The sequence below is a fragment of the Dendronephthya gigantea genome, unplaced genomic scaffold (assembly GCF_004324835.1).
Source record: "Dendronephthya gigantea isolate DGI-Jeju-01 unplaced genomic scaffold, DenGig_1.0 000000F, whole genome shotgun sequence".
Lineage (NCBI taxonomy): Eukaryota > Metazoa > Cnidaria > Anthozoa > Malacalcyonacea > Nephtheidae > Dendronephthya > Dendronephthya gigantea.
In genome coordinates, this window is record NW_021163010.1 from 5,448,372 (window position 1) to 5,472,893 (window position 24,522).

The 24,522-nt window shown below is 35.6% G+C and overlaps 1 protein-coding gene and 1 long non-coding RNA gene across 2 annotated transcripts; both read left to right on the forward strand.

The window, feature by feature from the left end:
• Positions 1–213: 213 nt before the first annotated feature.
• Positions 214–11,377, forward strand: LOC114518581 (dolichyl-diphosphooligosaccharide--protein glycosyltransferase subunit STT3B-like). Its single transcript, XM_028538604.1, has 20 exons — positions 214–380; positions 1,418–1,526; positions 1,621–1,730; positions 1,809–1,897; positions 1,996–2,084; positions 2,311–2,376; positions 2,458–2,557; positions 2,798–2,896; positions 3,097–3,243; positions 3,861–3,909; positions 4,362–4,516; positions 7,724–7,941; positions 8,291–8,541; positions 8,836–8,907; positions 9,110–9,209; positions 9,426–9,599; positions 10,034–10,147; positions 10,355–10,479; positions 10,559–10,646; positions 11,130–11,377. Exons 1-20 carry the CDS (start codon positions 223–225, stop codon positions 11,241–11,243), a joined length of 2,427 nt encoding a protein of 808 aa, XP_028394405.1. The 5' UTR covers positions 214–222; the 3' UTR covers positions 11,244–11,377.
• A 5,711-nt stretch (positions 11,378–17,088) lies between these two features.
• LOC114534917 lies at positions 17,089–22,729 on the forward strand. The gene is made up of 3 exons (XR_003688178.1): positions 17,089–17,728; positions 18,217–18,281; positions 22,261–22,729. It is a non-coding gene; the product is annotated as an uncharacterized LOC114534917 (long non-coding RNA).
• Positions 22,730–24,522: the final 1,793 nt, after the last annotated feature.

The following is a 24,522-nucleotide window of genomic DNA, read 5'->3' on the forward strand; positions in this document are numbered from 1 at the left end:
TGTAGGCTTCATATTACAATTTTCTTAAATCTTAATGTATATTGTGTTTCAAATTGTGGAGAGCCACCTTAATGTAACGGAATGCCAGGTGTTTCTGCGCGTGTAAAAGGTTGTCACATGACGATTCTTTGACCTTTCATTGGTTTATCACCCGAAAACGTGTTGCATTTTTGCAAGCTCGTGCCACATCGTGCATCGTGCACATGGTGAAAATTATTCAAAATGGACGTCGGTAAAGCGCTCAGCACTAAAAACCAAGCATTTGGAATACAGTCACTTTTATGTTTTGTGGTTTTATCTCTGGCATGGATTGTTGGATTTGCGAGCCGTCTATTTGCAGTGATACGTTTTGAAAGTATTATTCATGAATTTGACCCTTGGTAAGTTGAAATATGAGTTAGTAAGTATCTTCATTAAAGGAGTACATTGCGCGTCCATTGTCAATATCAGAGAATGAGAGATAATTTCATATGTGCAGTAGCTGGACGTGTTGTTATATCTCATTTATTATACGACGTCGACACACGTGGAAAAATTGCTGATATAATTTCTTGCTGCATGGGTCGAACTGTGAATGTTTGTAAATAGACATCCATATCCTCTTTTCCAACTGGCAAGCTATTGTTGTAAAGAATATATTTTTAAAAATACAACCCATAGCGCACTCCATGTAACCTTTAAAACAAAAATTTTAAGCGTGACGTTCATGGAATGCCCTATGGTTTATCTTTCTTGCTGTATGGTATGAATAGGCCTGCATTTCACATCTGCTGCCAAAGCAAACAATTTAAAAGAAGGGCCTGTTCTAATTTGGAAGATGGAGTATGTCATCTTAATCGAATTCTTAAGGATGCATACTTTTTGTTTTGCTGATAACAAGTTTGAGGCTAGTCTTTGTTTCTGTTTTTAAAACAGACATATATAGAATTTGTTTTAGTTCATAGAGACTTGAGCTTGATAGTTAACCAGGAAGCTTTCATTTTCAGACCAGAAATTGAGGAAGTATCTATTGCAATAAAAAACTTAATCAGGAATTAGATCTGCCAGATAGAGTTTGCAAAATTTAAACTGAAATTGCAGTCACTGGCCATATAGTTTTCTGGTTGGCTGACTGATTGTTAATTTTTTATTGCATCTCATGGCCTGGTGCTAGCCTGCATCCCCATAACAAAACCACACTAGATTAATCTCGTATGTGAAAAGTAGTACATTGTGGCAATATGCCATCTACTTTTTATTTTACATGTATTGGTCAAGCTATCTACTATACCTACACTTTAGTTTAAAAGAAGTTCAAAGATTTCATTTTTCATACCAATTTGCAACCTAATGTCTGACAGAATCCCCTCCTTTATCACAATTTTAAAATTTTTTATACATTTTACTTGATATGATATTTATTCCAATCATTATTTAGGTTCAACTACAGAGCTACCCATCATCTAGTTTCTCATGGATTTTATAATTTTCTCAATTGGTTTGATGAAAGAGCCTGGTATCCACTTGGCCGGATTGTTGGTGGCACAGTAAGTTAATTTTACTTCGTACAATTTTTCCTTTCATTTTCATTCCCGATTGAGCCAATTGCAATCACTGCTATAAAACTATTACTCATATTAGGTATTTCCTGGTTTGATGGTAACCTCAGCTGCACTTCACAGATTTCTCAATGTGTTGAATATCACAGTACATATCCGGGATGTTTGTGTATTCTTGGCACCAATGTTCAGGTTTAAATAATAATGCACAACTGTTGATCATTGAAGGTTAATTAAGGCATATAATACTAATAGTTTATTTTATTTTAGTGGTCTTACTGCAATAGCAACATATTTTCTGACAAAAGAGCTATGGAATTCTCGAGCTGGACTATTTGCTGCCTGTTTCATTGCCATAGGTACTGTTGTGTAAAAGGAAATTGTATTTGTTTATTTGATATTCAACTGTCAGAGGTATAATCAATGATCTATGCTGACTGTTCATAATTTTTTACAGCTCCTGGCTATATATCTCGTTCGGTGGCAGGATCATATGATAATGAAGGAATAGCAATATTTGCATTGCAGTTCACTTACTTTTTATGGGTGAGAATTTGACAATATTAGAGGTGGTTAAAAGTACAGTAGCTCACAGTAAATTTAGATGAGTTTTTTAACAAAGGGCTGATATTATCCAACACTAATAATACACAATTCAAATATGAAGGAAAGATCAAGGAATATATATTGGAAATATTTGAACCTATAGTTGATAAACACCTACAACAGTATTACAATACAAATGAGAATATTTACTTTTTCTATTTTGCAGATAAAATCTGTCAAAACAGGCTCCATATTCTGGTCAGCATCAGCAGCCCTAGCATATTTTTACATGGTAAATAATCAAAGAAAAGAAACGCATTTATCCATGGTTTTACATTTTTTGTATCAAAAATTTTTTGCGTCTTTTATATAGGTCTCCGCATGGGGTGGCTATGTTTTTATAATAAATCTTATTCCTCTGCATGTGTTTTTCCTCCTTTTTATGGGACGATTTTCAAACCGTATTTATGTAGGTAAGTGAATTCAGAATTCATTTCTGTTCATCACGCAGCAAATGAGTGCTAAGCTAAACTAAATTGCTTCTAAATATTTCTTATTTTATTATTTTCTTATTTTATTCTTATTTTATTCTTATTTTATTCTTATTTTATTCTTATTTTTTTTTATTCTAAATTTTATGCATCGCCGTGATGTTCGAAGATTTGCCCAATTTTCGGCAATATTTGATTTCAGTTTGGTTTGTTCTTTTCTAGCTTATTCGACCTTTTTTATAATGGGCCTGATTTTGTCAATGCAAGTGCCGTTCGTTGGTTTCCAGCCAATCAGAACAAGTGAACATATGGCCTCCGCTGGTATGAAAATTACGATTTCACGTGTCAGAATGTGTCACTTATTAGGACTTACAAATTCACCGCAGTTAACCAGTTTCAATATCCTAGAGTTAAAACAACAGTTGGTGCCACTTGCTTACTTGCTTACTGCCCATTATGCCTCCTGTTGGTGCCACACATAGACTAAGGTATTCCGTTTTTTTAATTTTATTTCTATTCAGGCGTATTCGCTTTGCTTCAAGCCTATGCGTTCCTCAAATTTCTCCAAGATCACACGACATGGGCTGAAATACAACACTTCTTTCAACTGATTGTCGCGGGTGTTGCTGGCTTGGTTTTCGCTGTGGTTGTTTTACTCACGTATTCTGGTATGTTTTTTTACTCGAACGGTTCATGTCTTATAAAAGTTCTCAACTCCGCTGTATGTGGAACGAGAAGACCTAGTGACAAAATCATTGGGAGGAAAGTTAGACTTAGCTAATACGGAATTATTCTCTCATCTCGGAGGAAAGCACTCACAAGGAAACACAATTCGAATCACAAAATTTCTACGTCCGATTTGTGCAAACCCCACTGAAATGTAGGAATTGTCACCTGAGGTAAACATTTTGTCGAAAGGGAATCTCATCAAAGCTCGCGTCCAAGCCTCGGTCACTATCCCTAATAAAGCTTTCTTATCGGCACTAATAATTTATTAACTAATAGTTGGGAGAAGATTCGTCTAGTACCCCTACGCACTAATGAATGGGAGCAATGTCATACTTCCATGCAAGGAAAAAAGTTTATACTCATTTGACTGCCCAAAGGCCAGACAATTGGAGATGACCGAAAGATCGTCGACTGTTAAACATAATATAATACAATTATACTATAGTAGGTGTACCTACGGCCCGTCTTCGGGCGATATCCTCCTCAATCAAGGCCTTGTTCAGAACAAGTTGTTCTTTTGATCAGTCACGTCATGTGAGATTGTTTCACTTTATAGGTTATATCGCACCTTGGAGTGGGCGATTTTATTCTTTATACGACACTGGGTGAGTTGCCAATCTTTTTCATATCAGGTTTATTAAGAGATAACGCATCGTCAGTCTGAAATGTGCCCATACCAGAAAATAAAATTTTGAGGCTGTTCCTATTACTCGGTTTTCTAGGATATACTCTTTCAACGGAAATAATTGTTGCGAATTGAAAATAATCCCGAACGTTACTGAAGGGATATGAGAGTGTTAAATGATGTTAATAAAATTTCTGAGGCTGATGTCAAACTTTTGCCGCTCATGGAAATTATTTCAGAATAACAGCCCCTACAATCTCGCAAAAAACGCAGATTTCAGTTTCTTGACAATATGAAACATGCAATTTCGGTCATCTACCTTTCGACCATATTACTCATGTTTAAACAACAATGCTTATGTTGGTAACCTACACCTATGCTTACACCATACACCGTACGTAAGTAAACACAACTTTAATAATGAATTTGTAGATATGCCAAGATCCATATTCCTATCATTGCTTCAGTATCAGAACATCAACCAACCACGTGGGTGTCGTTCTTCTTTGATCTGCACATCCTCGCCTGTACATTCCCAGCCGGACTCTGGTTTGTCGTCAAGAAAATTAACGATGAACGAGTATTCAGTGAGTCTAGTTTTAGATTTACAATTTTGACCCTAACTTTTACTCTATTGTCACTGTTTGTTGATGCACGAATAAAAGAAGGACAACCTCGTAGCCAGGGTCAAAGATCCCGGGTACAATGTTGTGTAAAAGCCGGCAATGCAGAGAGACTGAAAAAGCGTCTCGTCTTCAAAAATATCGCTCCAAATGTAAACCTGAAGTAAATCCTGAGTTTTAGGATTACAAAATCGGGGATACAGATTGAAAGCGTATTGAACTTGTGCAATTAAAACAAGAGTTTTCTAGCTGGCATTTTGTTATCAAAGTTCTAGCAACAAGTTCCTGTATGATATATATACTGCGATAATCCACCGAAAGTATTAACAAAGTTCATTTCCAGTTGTTTTTAAGATGCTATAGAATAGGGAATTTTTCAAGATTTTTCGTTGGTAATATTTTTTATAATACAGTTGTTTTTCTCGAAGCATCCCCCGCACCTTCTACATTATTGTGTTAGCAATTCACAATAAAAAATAGTCGAGGGTTAACTGCTTGAGGGCGTAATGAGTAAATGAATATACGATGCATGGTCAAGACAGAAAGGTTAACAATAAAAAAGTATTTGAAAGAACTTATATAGGGAAACGTCCGCATTCCCAGGGTCATTCAAAACCTTTTCAATTTCATTAAATGATAAACCCGCGCTGAAAGAACTAGAAATATGATTTGGCAGGTGTATATGAGATTGAGACGAGGTTTTAACTTATATTTCACATGAAGCGTTGGTTTAAAAAGTGATATGCACAGTGCATATAACTATGACAACTATTATCTGCAAATCACAACTTACAGAATCATACATATTACGTCAACCTCTGTCGCAGGACACTGTTGTGAGGTTGATATCGGATCACTATGAAAAATCAGTTTTGCATTTTACGCTAGAAGAAATAGGAGTTTTTCCTGAAAGTTTTTAAGTCGATGCTCTGCTGCATATGGTTTAAATTTAACTGCTTCTCAAAAAATCGCGCGCGACTCCCACCATATATGGCAACACTGTAAATAATATATTTGCCAATTCCACATTATCTACTATATCATTGCTCTTCACTGTAACAGACCACGTTTTAACCTAGATTTTCTTATATCAATACAACATTTATACTTGCTAGTTATGTATCTCATTTTTTTTCTAATTTTCGTTGGTGAAACAGTTGTTTTTCTCCAAACATCCCCCGCACCTCCCACACCATCCAGAAAAACACAATAACAAACAGTTCGTAAACAACGCTATGCGGGGGCATCAAACTTTATAGCTCTTCTATTCTGACCGTTTTTCTTCTTTGTTCGTGTAAAAGAATAGCTTTTATATTATTTGTCCTAATGATCTTTTCCTACGCTCTGCCTTGACTATAAAAGAGCTCGTTTTCACTGCACGAGTCATTCAGTGTTGAGCATTCAAAGCAAGAACAACTCCATTAACAACGAAAGATGTCGTCGATAGAAACACAAATGATGAAAGTTGCAGTCGAAGAAGAGGAAAATTCCCTGAACATCCAGGCAGTTCCGGGATACAGATGTTTCAACAGCAGTGCTGCGACTGTTTCCAAGAAACGAAAGCGATCTAAAGCTCCACCGGGTAAACCACCTTATTCCTACGTGGCTCTTATCACCATGGCAATCAGAAGTTCACCATACCACAAGATGACCTTGTCTGAGATCTTGAAGTTCATCTACGAGAACTTTCCGTACTACAGAACATGTCCTTTAAAATGGCGAAACGCAATCAGACACAACCTCACCCTAAACGACTGTTTTATGAAACTCCCGCGTGACGACCACGATCAAAACAGAGGTCATTATTGGACAGTGGATCCCTCGAGTGAAATGATGTTCGACGAGGGAAAATATCGACGAAGAAAAAGACGATTTACGCGGGAAGAGAATCATGATGAAAATTTACCATCGCTAGTTGAACGAACTAGCATTCCCGACTACAAAAGAATAAACACACGACCACCTATCCCATATTGTCCCGCCAGAGTTCCTATAATCGCCCCAGTTGCTCCTGTTATCCAACGACGCGGCTTCACGATAGACGAGATCTTGGCTCCAGAGCGGAACATAATGAACCCTGATATTTCCACAGTTTATAATCCAACATCTCACTTTATGAACTATAGTGTACCGAATAGTTTTATACCTTATTATCCCAATATGTATTGGTCTTATCCATATAGTTCATATTCAGTTCCTAAGAGAACTTTTAGTTTAAGTTCGCAAGATGAAGAAGATGTTGACATTTTATAACATTGCAGTTCAAATTTGTATATATGTATGATTTATGTAGATATGATTATTGTTCACGAAAAAAATGTGTTTAAAGTGTAAATACGGTGCAAAATAAAATTTTTTCATCAACTATAATGCATTGTCTAGGTTTTTCTCATGTAGTAAATAAGAGTAATAATCGAACCTAATTTTAGTCCTAGAATAATATATTTTCTGCTTTTGTTTCTGCTTATGTTTGAAATCGTAACTAAACAATAAAATAGACAAAAGTGATTTTTAAAATGCTCGAAAACTACGCTCGTGTGCACATAGCCTCAGAGTTGTTTTGTGCTCCAATTATCAAAATCTCAGTACTTTGAATTGTTTTGGACTTAAAGCTCCCCCGCGTTATTTTTTTATTTTCCTATACCGATAAATTAGCTACATTGTCAAAACTTCTTGAAGACTCTTAATCTTGCAATACCGACAATAATTTTCTGTTGTTTGGATTGATTAGAAAATCTAAACTGTATCATAGAGATCTATAAATATATAACCGCGACTGGTTTATTACGTGTGGACGTAAACCTGCATTCTAAAAGCTCACTCGCACTAAAACTCATTGAGTGGGAGATGTCAATCTTATAACTTTTCCATTGCTGTATTTTCAGTCAAGCAATAACTTGATTTTCAATGTTATACCTTAAATCTACTTATTGACTATGAAAAAACTTTCTCATGATCAGTATAATAACAAAATGTCACACTCAAAAAGTGTGAGTCACAGTGAGTGTGATTGTGAGTGAGCTTTTTGAATACGGACGTTAGCCACGGTAAAATAATGAATAGTAGGGCTACTTGATATTCGTGAGACTCAGACTTAAGAGGCTCTAAACTGAATGGTCGACCTAGTTTACTCTGACTGTACCATTGACATATTTCTCTCTCCACTTGTAGTTGTGTTGTATGCTGTGACTGCGTCGTATTTCGCTGGTGTCATGGTGCGTCTTATGCTGACACTAACACCGGTAGTGTGTGTACTGGCCTCAATTGCTTTCTCAGTGACACTGGATAACTACATTCATCCGGATGTTACGCCAGTTGACGAGGGAGAGGAACAGGAAAAAGAAAGCGAAGAAGAACAACAAAAAGAAACAAACAATGACAAGAAGAAGGTAGAAATTGAAATATTTTTCACACTTTAAAAGATTGTATATTTCACATTTAAACAACATGTCTCGACCAAATTTTGCATGACTTTGTAATGTTGTGGCTCTATGACTCTATTTTATTGTGGCGTGGTTGATCCTAAGCAATACGGCGGAAATTTTGCATTTCACTAGACCCATTCTTATGAACCGTCACATCAAGGACGAGGGAGAAAGGGGGGGGGGTGGTTTCGGGTATAAAACTGGTTGAAGAACTTTACTTGGCGCTAAGCCAGGTCATCGCTTTGGATAGAAACAAACTGGGCAAAAATTGTCGCTTTTTGTTTACAAATCAACGGAACCATTTCACTTGTAGACACCTAAAGGAAAGGGAACAAAGCATACCAAAAAGAAAGACCGACCGCCTTCTTTGTCTGCTCCTTCACCTAAAGCTTTGGAGGAAAAAGAAACCGAACCCAGTTCATCTGCGTCAGCAACTAACCTTGGTGGAATGGTAGTCATGTGTATATTGATGTTACTTCTCCTATATGCTGTTCATTGTACCTGGGTCACCAGTAATGCTTATTCCAGTCCTTCTGTTGTCCTTGCCTCTACCAACTACGACGGGTGAGTAAGTTACTGAAGGATAATGTGGCATTGAAATTTTGTTCTTTCTTAGATAACTTTTAATGCCTGCAGTGGCGTAGCCAGCCTGACCATTAGCCTGGTCATGCTATGCGAATTTCAAGTCATTAGAATTATTAAATTCTTGCTGTTAATTATTAAATTATTAAATTATTAAATTCTGAATGCCTACACTGATTTGGAATAAGAATCTTCTTCAACGCAGTGTAGTGCATGGTAAAGAGGATAAGCATGATTTGATTTTTTCAACCTTTTCCTTTTGTTTAATTTTTAAAGGAGTCGAAATATTCTGGATGATTTCCGGGAGGCTTACTACTGGTTACGTCAAAACACTCCAGACGATTCAAGGTAAAACTTTCAGATAACTCCCCCTCCCCTCCCCCCTGAGAAGTAGCTGTAGAAAGCTGGTTTTATGACTGGTTTTCCCAACTACAATTTCAAGTACGTTCATCCTGTTGGACTTGGTTTTATATGGTTTTATGCAGTCAAACTTGTTCTGGCGCTTCAGTTAAAGCTGGTACCTTCAATCTATGAAATGTCTTTAATTTAGAGTGATGTCTTGGTGGGATTATGGATACCAAATTGCTGGATTTGCCAATAGAACAACTCTTGTGGATAACAACACATGGAACAACAGTCATATTGCTTTGGTAAATAATTAAATTTACAGTAAGCATTTTTGCCAAAATACCCACCTCAAATAGTAGAGTATTTATTTCCCATGTGTGCCTGTGTGATAATTCCCTGACTTCGGTCGGAGCTGCAAAGGGCAAGAGTCGCGACAGTGAATCAATTCAATAACCTTTCGTAGTAACTGCATGATTGCTTTCGACGCATGCGCCTGATGATCTAGCACTATTCTTAAGGTTGGTAAAGCAATGTCATCCAATGAAACAGCAGCTTATAAAATAATGCGTTCGCTTGACGTTAATTATGTCCTGGTCATATTTGGTGGAGTGATTGGCTATTCTGGCGATGATATCAATAAATTTCTATGGATGGTCAGGATAGCCGAAGGCGAACATCCCAAGGATATAAGGGTATGTTTGGAATAAAATTCATGAGACTACAGTCACCTAATATTTTTGAAAATATATGCCGTGTCCTTTCCACATGGAACCCTGTGTATTATCTCACCAACCCCCGACCGTAAGGCTTTAGGACGTTTAAATCAACGTAGTTTTATTGTCATGTGTTTATAGCTAGTTAGTCAAAGCTGATTTACACAAATTTTCCAACATCCTAATTGTCGGGTTTAAATGTTTCATGCAGAAATATTCTTTGTTCTGATTTCTGAGATTTTCTTGCGCGTAGTCGAAAACTTACGCCACGATTGGTGCTGATGAAACAATATTTAATTAACACCCATACCACATTTAGTACTTTGGTGATCAAGTGAGAACCAATAAGTCAACCAGTTACGTGGTCGCAGGATCTTCTTAGGTCAATTGATTATTTTATGTTATACTTCCAGGAGTCTGATTATTTTACACCAAACGGAGAATTCCGTGTCGATGCTGCTGGTTCACCGATCTTACTGAATTGTTTGATGTACAAATTGTGTTATCACAGATTTGGCGATTTACAGGTTTGCACTCATTTTTCATCTACATTATAGTGGAGGATTATGCCCAATGACTTCAGTACATACGTGTCAGTACCGCGATAATAGTTAAAGTCAGAAATGTTCCCAAATCTGATTTGTGTCAAATTTCTGCACTAATGCGTTCTGTGCGCTTTAAAATTGATGTATTTAAATGTACTTACCACAAATACTACAGTGATTTTTTTACAGTTGGATTTTAGGACTCCGTCAGGTTTTGACCGCACGAGAAACGTTGAAATTGGAAACAAAAACGTCAAACTTACGTACTTAGATGAAGTATTTACGTCTGAACATTGGCTTGTACGAATTTACAAGTGAGTTTCGAATGTTCTGAGTAGAAATATTTTTAATCTTTTACTGGACTAATGTCAATTTTGTTACCTTTTTTTCCAGAGTAAAAGATCTGAGCAATCGTTACAGTAGTCAACTAAAGAGGCGAATTACTAATCATGTGCCGAAAACTCGGTTTTACTCAAGAAAGGTGATTTTACTTTGTACCCAACATGAAAATATATACAAGTTGTTCTTTTCATCCAGCGTGAAGAGTTCCCCGTAGTTATCATAATTTAAGATACAGCGTGTGTTGCTTTGATAACAGTGAACTCAATATGAGCTGGAGCGATAATTCGGTTGCCGCCATCTTTGAAGCCAATTTGAATCTGAATTGAAGGAGCAAAGGCATCTCATTTGTATTGTTTTCGTCTCTGTGTTTTTGTCAAAAACAGTAGAAGAGTTTTATGAGTTTACTGTCAGATGGCCCAAAGGGGAAGTCATTATTTTCGTCAAGTTTTTCGAAATTTCAAATTCGGTTGAAAATATCTCGAAATGGTTCGAATCGCTATAGTGGTGGTATAATCAGTTGGTAATAGTGTTGAACAGTTGGTATGGTGTGGTGTGGTGTATGTTTTATTTATGAGGTAAACACAACGTGTATGTTGATTATAGTGTTTTGCCTTCTATTTAGACGAGTTCCAAACAGAAAGGAACTATAAAGAATAAAATAAAACTCGTACAAGGAAAGAGAGTCGCGAAAAAATTGAGGAAATCTAAGACGAAGAAAGCAAAGAAATCGACGTAAAAAGGCGACTAGCTGTTGTTGCTGAGAACATTATTGATTTTAAATTAGACCATCAAGTGACTATTAGGTTTAGATTGGAGCGAAACGATTCTTGTTATTCGCTAGTATTTCAATTTTGAGGCATTAAATGTGATCCTTTTGGTACTTCATTGTTCCTCTTTAGTTCGCTATTGTCTCATGCTTCATTATCTTTATATATGGTGAGATACGTGTTTTACGACCTATGATCATTACCCATTCATCACACGTGACCAGATTAATTTGAGACCGTGCTGGAATTCCAGCACGGTCCCAAATTCGCCTAGTCCCATGTGAACGTAGCATAATAGTCATAACAAGCTTTATAATTGGAGACTATTAAAAGACTTGGGACAGCAACGCGAAGACGACGGCTCAAACTCCTTAATTCAAATAATTTTTTACAACGAAAAGGTTTCGTATAATAAAGAGTTGCAAAAACGCTGTGTGCCAGTGGCACCGAGAAAATTTCGCTATGTGCAAAGGTAATTTGATGTAAAATAAGGCCTCATTCAATGGTAAAAATAGACCGTAGCAACTAGCAAACATCAACTCTGTTTCCCTTGTTGGTGTTAATTTTTTGGATTTCAATTTTTTCTGGTTAATCTCAAGCATGAAAGATTACGTTTCTATGAGAAGCAAAATATACCTCCTATATTGCATGATATATTTATTACATTGCATAATAACTACACTTATACCTGGGGCATAGTGTTTAACCGTAGGTTATTATTGTATTGTACCCTCTTGCCTTAAAACTGAACCCCTTAAAGAAGAGCTTTGTCAACCATAATCTATAACGTATAAAAAAAGGTAAATGGTGCATGAGGTACATGTCTTGAGAAGGAATGGTAGAAGCACTAGCGTTGTTGTCTACATCGTCATCGCGGTGTCAAATGAAAAAGCATGAAAGTGAATATGAAGCATTTCTTTCCAAAGTGCCAGATCTTTCCAAAAAAGCATGATCATAAAATGAGTATTTGAATCATTGAAATAATTTTTGTCGGACAAAATGCAGTTTACTTTTAACAGCCTGGGGCCGGTTGTATGAATGCCGGATAGTGGTTTTTTCAATCGCTTCAGAATCGCTCGTTTTGTGGTATAACTTTGATTAAATCTTAGTATTCCTATATCAGGGATCCTCTTTAGTATAATTTTTCGTTTCAAATCTAAAATTTTTCGGCCCCTTCTGTTTTGGCACGGACGATATGCGCGCTTCGCACGTTAGGCCACCAGCAGGATTCAATTGACGAAGCTCAAGAATTGAATAGCAATATGGAATTCCTGGGGCTACGCGAAATACTACAAACGGTCAACTATAAATAAAACGTTAAATAATAATTGTCATTGTTAACAATTTCTAAATGAGAATACCAAATTCGGACCCCCGGTCAGGTAACCTGAAATTCAGGTTACCTTTGGAGGGTTTTTTCCAGGCACTCCGGTTTTCCTCCTTTTCGTTTGACTTAAAAAATTAGTGCCTATGTCTAAGGCAGGGGACTTGAACGATAATTGGGGGGGGGCGTGAATTTTCATATATTCAGTTCTTCCCGACGGATTCCTGTTGTTAGCTATTGCACTTACAAAACGAAATCCGACTCACAACGAACCAAATTATATTATTTATTTTAATATAATTCGGAAAAATGTTAAGTGAAAAAAAAGTTTTTATAAAATTTAATGAGAATACTATTGCTAGATTGACTACACGACTACCAAGTATCAAGATCATGTTATTTAATCATTCCAATACCTCAAATTCATTTAACGCTTCGTTAAATCTCGCCAACCGGGCTCAGGTGAACAGTCCTTATTTAATATCTCCTGTCCTTGTCCTATTGCAGCGCATCATTTATTCCTCGATTTATTCCGTTTCTCAGTGCATGGCAGACAGTTTCTTCTCTCACTGGCAGACAATCAATTGTCAACTGGTGACTTGCCTGGGGATAATGGTGACCTGGGATGTCCCGAAAAGGAACATATTCTTGCTCGTAGTCCCGTAATAGCCTCATGTTGCCTAAAATATATGCAAAGTGAAGTAATTGTAATTTGTAAGTATTTAAACAAGATGCATGCATGTCGGCACAAAAATTTTCGAATGTGATTCTTATATAGCGATTTATGTATGGCCCTATAAATAGACTTTATGGATAATGACGTAACAGTTCTGGTCTTAATAGTCACGGTGGGATATTCAAATTTTTTCCGCCGTGACTATTAACTAACCCAAGCCAAATATAAATGCCCAATATAAATATATAAGAGATGCCTGCGGAGGAGACTAATTAAGACCAGCAGGGGCGCTTTCCATTTTTCGCAAATTCCAGACATTTTGACAAAAAATGAAATTGGTGATCATGGTTATTTCCGGACAATCATTTCGAAAATTTCGGACTATCTCTATAGGTTGTCCACAAATTGGAAATTTCGAAATTTTCACTTTCCATTCAAACATTTCGCAATTACGGTTCAGTTTCAATCTTCACGTGCAGCAAACCCTACCTTCTCCGCAGGCCCTTTTCGGGCAAATAGGCGGGCGGTGCCGAAATGCCAAACTCCCGCCCGAAATGCCCAAATCGCCCGAAATGCTCCCTAGCGCCTGCGAAGGAGGTAGCAGCAAACCAGTTAACCCATCAAAATAGAAAATGGTGGATTAACGTTCACCTAGATTTATATCAGCAAATATTGAACAAATCCAGAATCATTCCAGTCACAAGTTGTAAGCGCGGTAAGTAAAGATTATTCTGCGTTAGTAAAATAGTAGTGCAAATTTTTTTTCATTTAGAGATTTTTTATATTTAGATATTTTTTCAAAGTCTAATAATTATTTATTAATAATTTAATATGAGTCAGATACAGGTAGTTCATTTGACCCCTCACAAAGTTCAACAAAGAATACTTTTAGGCTTGCTAGGCTTGAGCGTTCCATTATGCTACTGGGCATTCCGAAAACGAAATCTAGATTTTCTGCTCAAATGGAAAGCGCCCCAGAACTCCTTGCAGGCGTCACGGCTTGTTACGTCATTATGCATAAGGTCTATTATAATGAGTACTTTTTGTATTTAGTTCTAACTCTAATTTTACCCTTATGTAAGACGCGAGCATGCGTAATCTAACTAATCTTAGGTTTTCAAATTTTACCTATCCTTGTCATATCAACAAGTTCCAGAAGATCGTATCTACGATTTGCCAGTAGAATTCTTCTCAGATTTGTGTAGATCCCGGCAATGTTACAGTAGTCCAGGAAATCACTTACAAAAACTTGGTCAAGTGGTAAATTCGGTATGTCAATAATTACAGTTAAAAGTGTTTGAACGTCGTCCAAAGACGCCATACTAAAAGGAAGAAAAATTGTCACTAATCTACACCGAGATATCGCAGGTTGATGCATGTTATAAATATGTGAATGGTAACATGGTTATTGTATATAATGTTTTTGTGTCATATATATACCGAAGAAGAGGCAACATACACTGGACTCGGAGGGCCTTGCCTAGCACTGAAATTTTACAAAATCACTTGGCTGAATGTAATTTCACTAAAATCATCTGTAAAGTGCGAAAACATATTATTTTGGATATTTTAGTTAAAAAATTTTCCTCTTTGGCCACGATAAATACTTATACTTCGTTGCGCCAGGGAGAGGTCCCTTTTTGGTACTCCCTCCCTCGAATTAAACCCACAGCCAGGCAAAAATTCGCAAACAACCTGGAAGTCATTGAAATTTTAACAAAGATGATTTCAATAGTTGTGGGCTTTTCGGGACATCCTGTATAAAAAAAATGTTTAAAAAAAAGTTTTTTATCCCCCAGGGCGCGTATAACAGCTTCCTGATTGTTGCATGAAACACGGTGAACGCACATGTGTTATTATTATCGCTTTTCACCATAGAAGCCCGAAGGTGTACGACGCACGCGAGTCATTTGTGTAATAGATTATACAAATGAATATTTAATAATGACTTACGCAAAATGTCGATATACATTCTAATTACAATTTTCAGTTGCCCTCCAAGAATGGTAAATGATTCTAATTCAGAAATATCTAGACACCTAATCGATGCCTAACTCGTGAAGAAATTTTCCATGATTTTTCGCCTACTGTGGCCTGCAGGTAAGCTACGACGCTTATTGCGGAGATGTCTTTGTATTGGGAATGTCATCGAAGTGAACGTAATCACTGTAACAATACTCAATGTAACAGCTAGCTGATCACCATCGGCAAGAATGTTATATTTGTTACATGAAGAAGAACGCTACTCTTATATGCCGGTTTGTTATATCTAGAATAAGCTGTTGAATGATTTTTCAGTTTAGTTCTGGCTCTGCTTACTCGGCACTAAAAAAAGCCGTCGTAATCTAAAAATATATTGATCTCACTGATCTAAACTTCGCTGTCGCCATCTTGTTTTTAGCAATCTAGTGTGCCCATGTCTGGACAGGGGGATACATTCTGTATATCGTTAGCTGTGCCGTATTTTGACGTATGTCATCGAATGAGCAGGATTTAACTATAAATAAAGAGCAGCTCAGGTAGGAAATGGTGGGCATACTTGCAATGACGTGTTCAGTGGCGTAGCCAGCCTGACGATTTAGTCATGCTATGAAAATTTTATGTTATTATCATTATTAATTTCTTTACAAATTTATTGTTTTTACAGTCAATGAACACAAAAATATTAGCATAGCATGACTAAATTGTCGGGCTGGCTACGCCACTGGACGTGTTGCAATTGAATGATTTCAGTTGTCGGACAGTTGCAACGAAAAAGAAAATTGTAGCGTTTTAAGTGTAGAGGCAGTTTTAGAGGGAAAAAATATAAATTGTTGCTTAGTTTATGGTTTCTTTATTGCCGTGAAATGAAGGGAACACCTCAAAGCACAGTTAGTGCGCTCAAAGTTGTCTCATTGTTCAATGTTCATCCAAAGACACGTGATTGGAATTTGGAAACAAAGAAAATGCGGTTGCTGGTGGTTTCAAATTTCGTCACAACGACCAACAAAGCCCACAAACTGAATCTGCGCCCAGATTGTATCGGCATTCGGCAGGAATGTCACGACAATAGTAATTTTCATACGCCAGAAGACGAAAAGGGTTTCGTCACTTTCGTGTTCGTCAGAGTTTTGTGCTGATAACTATGCTGTGAAGGACGTATTCAAATGTTTTCAAATGAGGGGCCATGTATATGAGAAGCTTCCCTTTCCATTTGATCGCGAGAATTTTCTATTTTAATATGAAATGTGATAAAACATCAATCTGCTGCGGATACGTTTGAAAAGATATGAAAGGAAAACGACCTCGACACTCGACATGCATACAAGCCAGATCACAGTTAAGTATGCAGTATCATCAAATGTGGTTAAGCAACAACCTAAAATGTTGCCTGAAATGAAAAAATTAAACCCATCCTGAAGAAAACCTTAAGGTTGAAACGTCGGGAAGTGTACTCTTGTATTTTCAAGAAGTTGCCTAATCACATTACATAAGAAGACTGTGCTGCCACGCTGCTCCCGTCCACTATAGTAATTAGATATTTTAAATCTTTCAAAAAACATTGCAATTATGAGAAGAAATTTAGAGAATTATTCTTTATGTTATGAATAATATTATATCACCATGTGTTGGCTATGTTGTAGATACTTTTTTTTTAAATATTTTATCTTACGCAAGCAGCCTTTTAAAGAATAAGTCATTTAGCTTGGAGGTACACCATGTATTTGAAGTTAATGAGTTCACAGCAACCAGGTATATAATCCACCGTAATTATCGCTACTCTGGTTTTCATAAGTTGAGGTAATCACCACACAAAGATTAATTTTCTCAACCCAGGGTGTCGAAACGTTGGGTCGTGAAAGTTAATCTTTGTGTGGTGATTACTTTAATTTATTAAAACCAGAGTAGTGATAATTACAATGGAGTAAGTATTTATTACTGCAAAGCTTTTGGTCCATTAACGTAGGCCTTTATTAGTGTAATTTCCTGAAAACAAGGTTATTGCAAGGTGAAAAGGCTAAACAAGTAAACAAGGTAAAAACAAATGTTATCCTTATTGGTAAACAAGGTAATTGGTTGTTTTCAGGTATTGCTCTGATGAAGGCCCGGGTTAATGGACCAAAAGCTTTGCCGTAATAAATACTTAGGTGGTAAGCTAATTTACTTATTTGATGTCACCATGCAAACATATAAGAATATTTAATTAACCTTAAAATAGTTGTGTTGCATGAATGTAGCATGTGTGAATTCATGGAGGCTGGTTGTGGTATACATTTTAATCACCATGCATTATTTCTAACAGGACACAATCATTCTACCTGGTATTCCAATATTTTGGAGAAATGGGAAAAATTAGTAACAACCTAGGTTGCTCTCTTTTATAGGGTAAAAAGACTAGCCTGGTCCTGTTGTATTTTAGTAAAGACAGACTACAGTACAGATATTTTAGAGTGTTTCAATAGTTCTTCACCCAAGTAAGTTGTTTTTACATTTGCTCAGAATGGAAAATGCCGTTTCACAGCTAAATTCTTAATGAAATACTCTGAATTCTTGACAAAATTCCAAGACCAGTTTGACTGTTTTGGCCACTTAAAGAAAACTGCCCCTAATTGCCACACCATCTAGAATAAATATAGATATTTCACCTTTGAAGCTTACAATGTGTGATGGGTTCGACTTTGCTGATTCAACCTTAGTAAACTGAGTCACTTTTGAACATAGTGTCTTCATAACTAAAATTGACTTTGATAAACAACTACTGTCACATATTGCATCCTTAAGAGGTAAAAGAGGAAAGGGCTATGGTTTTTCCTTATGATTTCAACCAAACACCTTCCAGTTTTTCCTAGGTCAGATCTCATGTTAAATTGTTCAATTGTCCATGGTTACTGTATATCTACTATATACAACATATACAACATCTTTCAGAGTATAATGAAAGTGATTTCTTTTTTATTTCAAGATTATCAATTGAAAGATAAGAACCATCATAAAGCAAAATCTAACAAAATGGATTTATCTTGCCAGGTAGGGTTTGCTAATTTCTAATCATTCAGTAACAGAAATGAGACTGTAAAAAGCTTCCAATTTTTTAAAATGGGTAAAAGCGGCATAATTTTTGCACCATATTATTGCTTTAATTACCAAATTAAAGGACTGTAATGCCTGCTGAATGCAAATTGCACTGCTTTTGTGATGGGAAAATATATCGCTTTAAAACTAACCTACACACACATGTAAAATCATCATGTTGATGCAAGTTGTTCAAAACAGGACCGAACAATGTTGTGCTGCACCCCATGAACATTTTTGTCAACATGTTGCAACAACTTGTTAACTCGATAATGTTTATGGGGTGCAGCACAACATTGTTTGGTCCTGTTTTTGACAAAATGGAAAAACTTGTTCATTTTAACTTGTGTATAAAGGAATATATAGTGAAACATTACCAACAAACCTCAGATTAGAATTACATAACGTAATTGCTTATAACTTATGATCCTCTTGAGCCCCATCTCTAAAAATCCCAAAGGAATCAAACACATTCCAAGATACGGCAAAAAGATCTTTTAACAAGTTACCAGTGAAGTAAAAAGCTAATTCCAAATAAACAAGACATCTTGAGAATCAAAATATAATTCAAACAAGACACAGATCAAGACTGTAAATTTTTGACTTTATTACAAAGTCATCTTCAGACAGAATCTTAATCTGTGTCTTGTTTGAATTATATTTTGATTCTCAAGATGTCTTGTTTATTCGGAATTTGCTTTTTACTTTACTTTTTTAAATTTTCGGCTGCTCATGGTTTTTAAGTTACCAGTGGATATACAAAATATCTTTTCATATGGTCTTTCACTAAAGCTACCAGGAACCTTCTTCTTGAGAAAGCTAAATCTTGTTTAGAATAATTTAAACTGTTCATTGAATATTATTTTGATTTACTTATTTAAGATCTGCTATTTGCAGTCTACGCCTATTAGTTTTGTAATCATTTAAAAGAGCCATATATATGGATGTGCTTTCAATAAATCATTATTATTAATATTATTATTTTCAACAATGTTTAACATAGTATACACATAAAATACCTAAAAGCTTGGGTACAATCCCTAATGTAAACAAATTGATTGGTTTGCATTTCAAATCACTATATTTCTTAAAATATTAAAAGCAATTAGACTGAGTATTTAAGTGCACCATTTTGGTATATATATATATATATATATATATATATATATATATATATATATATATATATATTTCACTGTAGTTCTAGGTGTATATGAACTGCAGTTTATGTTCAGAAAAATAAAAAACCTGCAGAATTACAGTATTTTAAATCAAGTAGCCTACCCAATGTTATGAGTGGAACCAATGTGTAGAAACCAATGTGTGGAAATCACTGTTCAAAATAAGTTAAATATTAAAGTTATTTTAAAGTGTTCTACAAATTCAGTCTCACCCTGATTCCATTAATTGTAAAACTGTTTAAATTTATTAAATTCACAACTGCATTCAAATTAATCCTCTGTATTATTAATGTAGCTTTTATGTGAAAGAGTGCATGATGTAAGTAATTATTTATTAGAGGTTAGTTAGCAATGAGATTCATTATTAATCATTAATTAATTAATTATAGACTAATAAGAAAGCATAGTCAATGTGTAAGCAATTTTAAGCTATTTGTAAATGGCACAAGGCTAAATTTTGTGTAATTCTTTTGAAATGTCTTACTGTAATTTTAAGGTCCTTTTTATTCATAGGGAAACTATAAATTATAAATATTATAAAACTGATGAACCTAGAATATTTTTGAAACATGCAACAGAGCTATTCAGACAGTTAACGTTATAACCTTTTATCGCGTGATAGCGTTGCATTGTAAAATTAGGTACAGTTATATTTTCACGGAAACGTCATTTCAATGATCATCCAACTGTACTATATGTAATATGGGCAAAATTATAAGTTAAAATACCTGTCGAATACCAATATGAGAATAAATACCAATAAGTCCCGTCCTTTAAGAGACTGTCGTCAAATAGATTTCGCGATGGTACCGTCCCCCCTCTTAGTAGTCCTAAATAGACCTTTTTCATAATGACGTTAAACGTGGAAAGTCTGATGTTACACGAAGTTTGATTGGCTCGATAGTTTTGTGGAGCCAATTGAATTTCGTGTAACATCAGACTTTCCGCGTTTGACGTCATTATAAGAAAGGCCTATTAAGGACCTCTTTAATAATTGTTGGTTCCAAAGATGAAATTTTATCTTTTCAAGCATTTTAAGAACGGTTGAAAAAATCACTATCCCCTAATTTTCGCCCAAAGTGAGTTAATATTGCGAAGTCATCAGTGCCGTACTGAGAGCATTCCGATTGGGGGGTGTTTTTAAACAATAATAATATACTGACGTGGGTAATGATTTACTAACGAATCGATTTTTGGATGCCATTATTCGTAAATTTACCGAATTACAGTGGGTGGACAAAAAAGTAGCCCCTGACGAAATGTGGCATACCAACAGCATTTCGTGAATGAAGGTAGCGCCATTAAATAATATGTGTTTGCGCAAATTTCTTTAGTTTTAGGTGCCAGTTGATAAAAATTGCGATTATCAACACGTATCGTAGCATTATAAAAATTCAAGATGGCGGTTTCAAGCAGATATTCAAATATAGCATGTTTCAGAACAAATTCTTCAAAATAGTAACCTTTAATTTGAACAATAATGTAGTTATTTAATAGAGTTTGCTTCAGGTGTGAAATTGTGCCTTAACGACACTCAATGACACAATACAGCGCCTCTGAACTACGGATATCTTTATGGTCATGAAAATGTACTAAAAGACACAACTATTAAAAAACATGTACCTGTAATTTCTACGATATACCTACCTAGTACCCATATATACGCATTTGAATGCAAATATTGTGTCTCTAACTGTGTTAGGAGAACGTTGATTGTTTTCGACTATGTTATAAAAAATGAGTATTATGAATCTTCAAAAATCAGTCAAAATTTTAAATCGGAGTTTCTAGGCCAGTCTGCACACAATGATGAGAATTATATTACATAAAGTAGAATATCGGACACTATAAGTATACAACAAAATTAATGATTCGGTTATGGGGGCTACTTTTTGACCGCCCGCTGTATATTCCTATGAAGTAAAATTAAAAGCACCAGGACAGAAAGACGATATCTTTACGACAGAAAGTAAAAGTAAGCACGAGAATAAATGCCCTCTTATACGTTGCAATTTTTCATGCAATTTTTCTCGCGATGGTGTTGCAAGGCAGGGGCGTAAAGTGAGGGGGCCAAAGTGTAATAACTCCTTACTACAGACGACTATTTTCCAACTTTTTGGCTACTACATTTGGCGACCAGGTGAAGAATTTAGAAGAAAGTGTAAATCGACAGGGTAGGAAGTATTGGATCATCCTGCCCACTCCCCTGATTTGAATCCTCTAAGCCTAATTGACTTTCTAACGCTGATTGACTTTCTCACGAGTCGTTTAACAAAGTTAAAGAAGTATGGGACAACTACCCTATTGATGAACTTCTTAAGTACATTGATTCAATGCCCAAACGCCTAGAGGTTGTAATACAAGCCAGGGGCTGGCAGACAAAATACTGATTAGTGTGTGCACTAACGTTATGTGCACGCAAATGATGTGAGGCAGGTGTATCATGCTATAAGTAGACATATTAGTATTGAAACCGACTTATTGAGCATAAAGTTTAATTGTAATGAATGAATTTCCAATTATGTTGCGAAAAACGTCAACTTCCTCCATCAGGAGTATCATAAATTTTCGTTCTGTATTTACTATAAAAACAGGTTGTCCAATAATTTTTAGATATTAATTTTTAGCCGGCTCTGCATTGTTATGAGTTAACCGAGAAATATGACTTGACCATGCATGAGTCGAAAATTTACACATATATATGTTCCCTGAATTTGTACATTTACTAGAATTTTTTTCTTCATATTTTAAAGTCATGCAAGGTGGCTTTTCTTACCTCAGGTCAGACACGCGGTCATAAATTCAGCTTAGTTGGTGGTGTCGAGCTTTTTGGTCTTGTCGGGTATCATCAAGGCATCATCGTCATCAGATTAGCCGAAACCTACCGTTTCGTACCCCGCGTATAGAAAGTTAGTAATGTTTCTGTCGATTGTCAAAGTTGACATTGAATTACTCTGCCACGTGGAGACGGAAAATCATTTTGGAAGATTTGAATGTTTATTCTTACAACCTTCAGATCTACATATTTACAATACATATTTATCTGATTTGTTGTCTTTATTGCATGGCTGTGCATATTTCCTGAATTTGTATGCTGGGCGTGGTTATTTAATATTGTACAATGTACAATATTCTTATATAGCGCATAATAATATTGCATTTTTACATCCTTTTGATATTATTAACAAATTTATTTTTAATAATGTTCTTGTACGTTTGCATGGTGACATCAAATAAGTAAATTAGCTTGTAGGTACACCACGTAAGTATTTAATACTGCAAAGCTTTCGGTCTGTTAACCCAGAATTAACACTGAATTTTTTAATATTGCACTTGCACTGATGAAGGCCGGGGTTGATGGACCGAAAGCTTTGCAGTATTAAATACTTACGTGGTGTACCTACAAGCTAATTTTATGTGAATATCAAAATGGCAGGGGAATTTAAAAAGTAATAAATAATAACTCATTAAATTCTATTACTATTTCGTATTTAAATTTGTCATAATTTTAACCTTTTTTCAGTACAGGACCCTTATTGGTAACAGTACAGTATGTACTATAGACCGCCTAGTTGCATATAAATAATATATTTAATACTCATATGATTTTGCCGATAAACTCTAATTATAAGTATATATTTTTCCTAACAAACGCAAAATTTACAAAATTTTTAATTTCAATTTGATTTGCCTTCGCCTTGTTTGTATACATTTATTTTGTAAGAATGATGTGTTATGAGATATTGGCGAAGCTAATAAATAAATAAGTAACTTAACGGAGAACGAGCGCAATGACGCAGACGCATGACGCAAGCATTTCTTATGTCAGCTCATTTTGGAAGTTTCTCTTGTTATTTTCCAGCATTTTTTCGGTACATATTAATTATTTGGGTTTGCTGTTGATGCTTGCATGATTCAGGTTTTTTTAAAACTATACCACCTTCAGGCATAACTGTATACGTAAGTCAGTTGTTTATAAGAAAACGCAAGAATGTCATAAACTTGAAAATACAATTACCATCAATTGATATACGTGCTGGTTAAAGCAGGAGCACCATTGCACACGTATACCCAGAAACATCTTTGGAACACCACGCACGCGTATACAAAAAAATACGAGTTTAGACTAACTTTAGATTTGAACAGAGAACTTTAGATTAGAACATGTCAATCGCTATATCTATAAAGCCTGGTTTTCATATGTCGTAATTCATCGGCGATGGTCTACGATCTATTGTCGGTGGTCAATGAAGTATATAATTTTCTTCGAAAGATAAAGAATATACATATGCCAATAACTACTTACAATAGCCATCGCCGATGAATTACGACGTATGAAAACAGGTTTTATAGATATAACGATTCTTTTCAAAGTAGCCCACTAGTTCCAATCAATACCTTCAATATCACACTTTGGAATAGAACTAACTCGGTCTGTATTTTAGACATTTTCTAGTTGAGCATTAACCGAATTTATTCCAAGATGTTATATAAATTCAGTAATCACGGGAAGCAGTAATTCAGTAATCACGGGAAGCGTGATCGCAGGACTGCAGTCATGTGCTGCGATGTTATGAATTATATATAACAATTCTTTTCGTTACCTTATCCTCGATTTGCTGGGGTGTATCGAAGAATGTTAAATACCAGCAAACTGTGACATCTATATTACTGTAGACGAAATTACTCTCGTACTGCAGTACTCGTGTGTGTATTCCAATACAAATGGGAATACAGAAAACTAATCCAAAACCAATACAGAAAACTGAGCCTGCCGGAATATTTACTAAAAGGCCAGCTGATATACTTAGTGTTAAAATGGATCTCATATAATCTATATATCATATATCAGCCCTATATATAACCGGACCATGTGGACAAGGGAGTATTGATCTTAGCGAAATATATTATTCGTTTGCGCAGTAAGGAAATGGTTACCTTGACAATTTCATGGTGGTACAATTTGGTGAATTTATTTATTCAAATCATAATTTTTATTCTGAGCTATCGGTGCA

What these genes read in the sequence shown, in the direction of transcription:
- LOC114518581 (XM_028538604.1), top strand. Translation starts at nt 223, where the DNA reads ATGGACGTCGGTAAAGCGCTCAGCACTAAAAACCAAGCATTTGGAATA. An exon ending in GCCTCTACCAACTACGACGG is followed by an intron (nt 8,542 to 8,835) that starts GTGAGTAAGTTA and finishes TAATTTTTAAAG; the next exon opens with GAGTCGAAATATTCTGGATG. An exon ending in ACAACAGTCATATTGCTTTG is followed by an intron (nt 9,210 to 9,425) that starts GTAAATAATTAA and finishes ACTATTCTTAAG; the next exon opens with GTTGGTAAAGCAATGTCATC.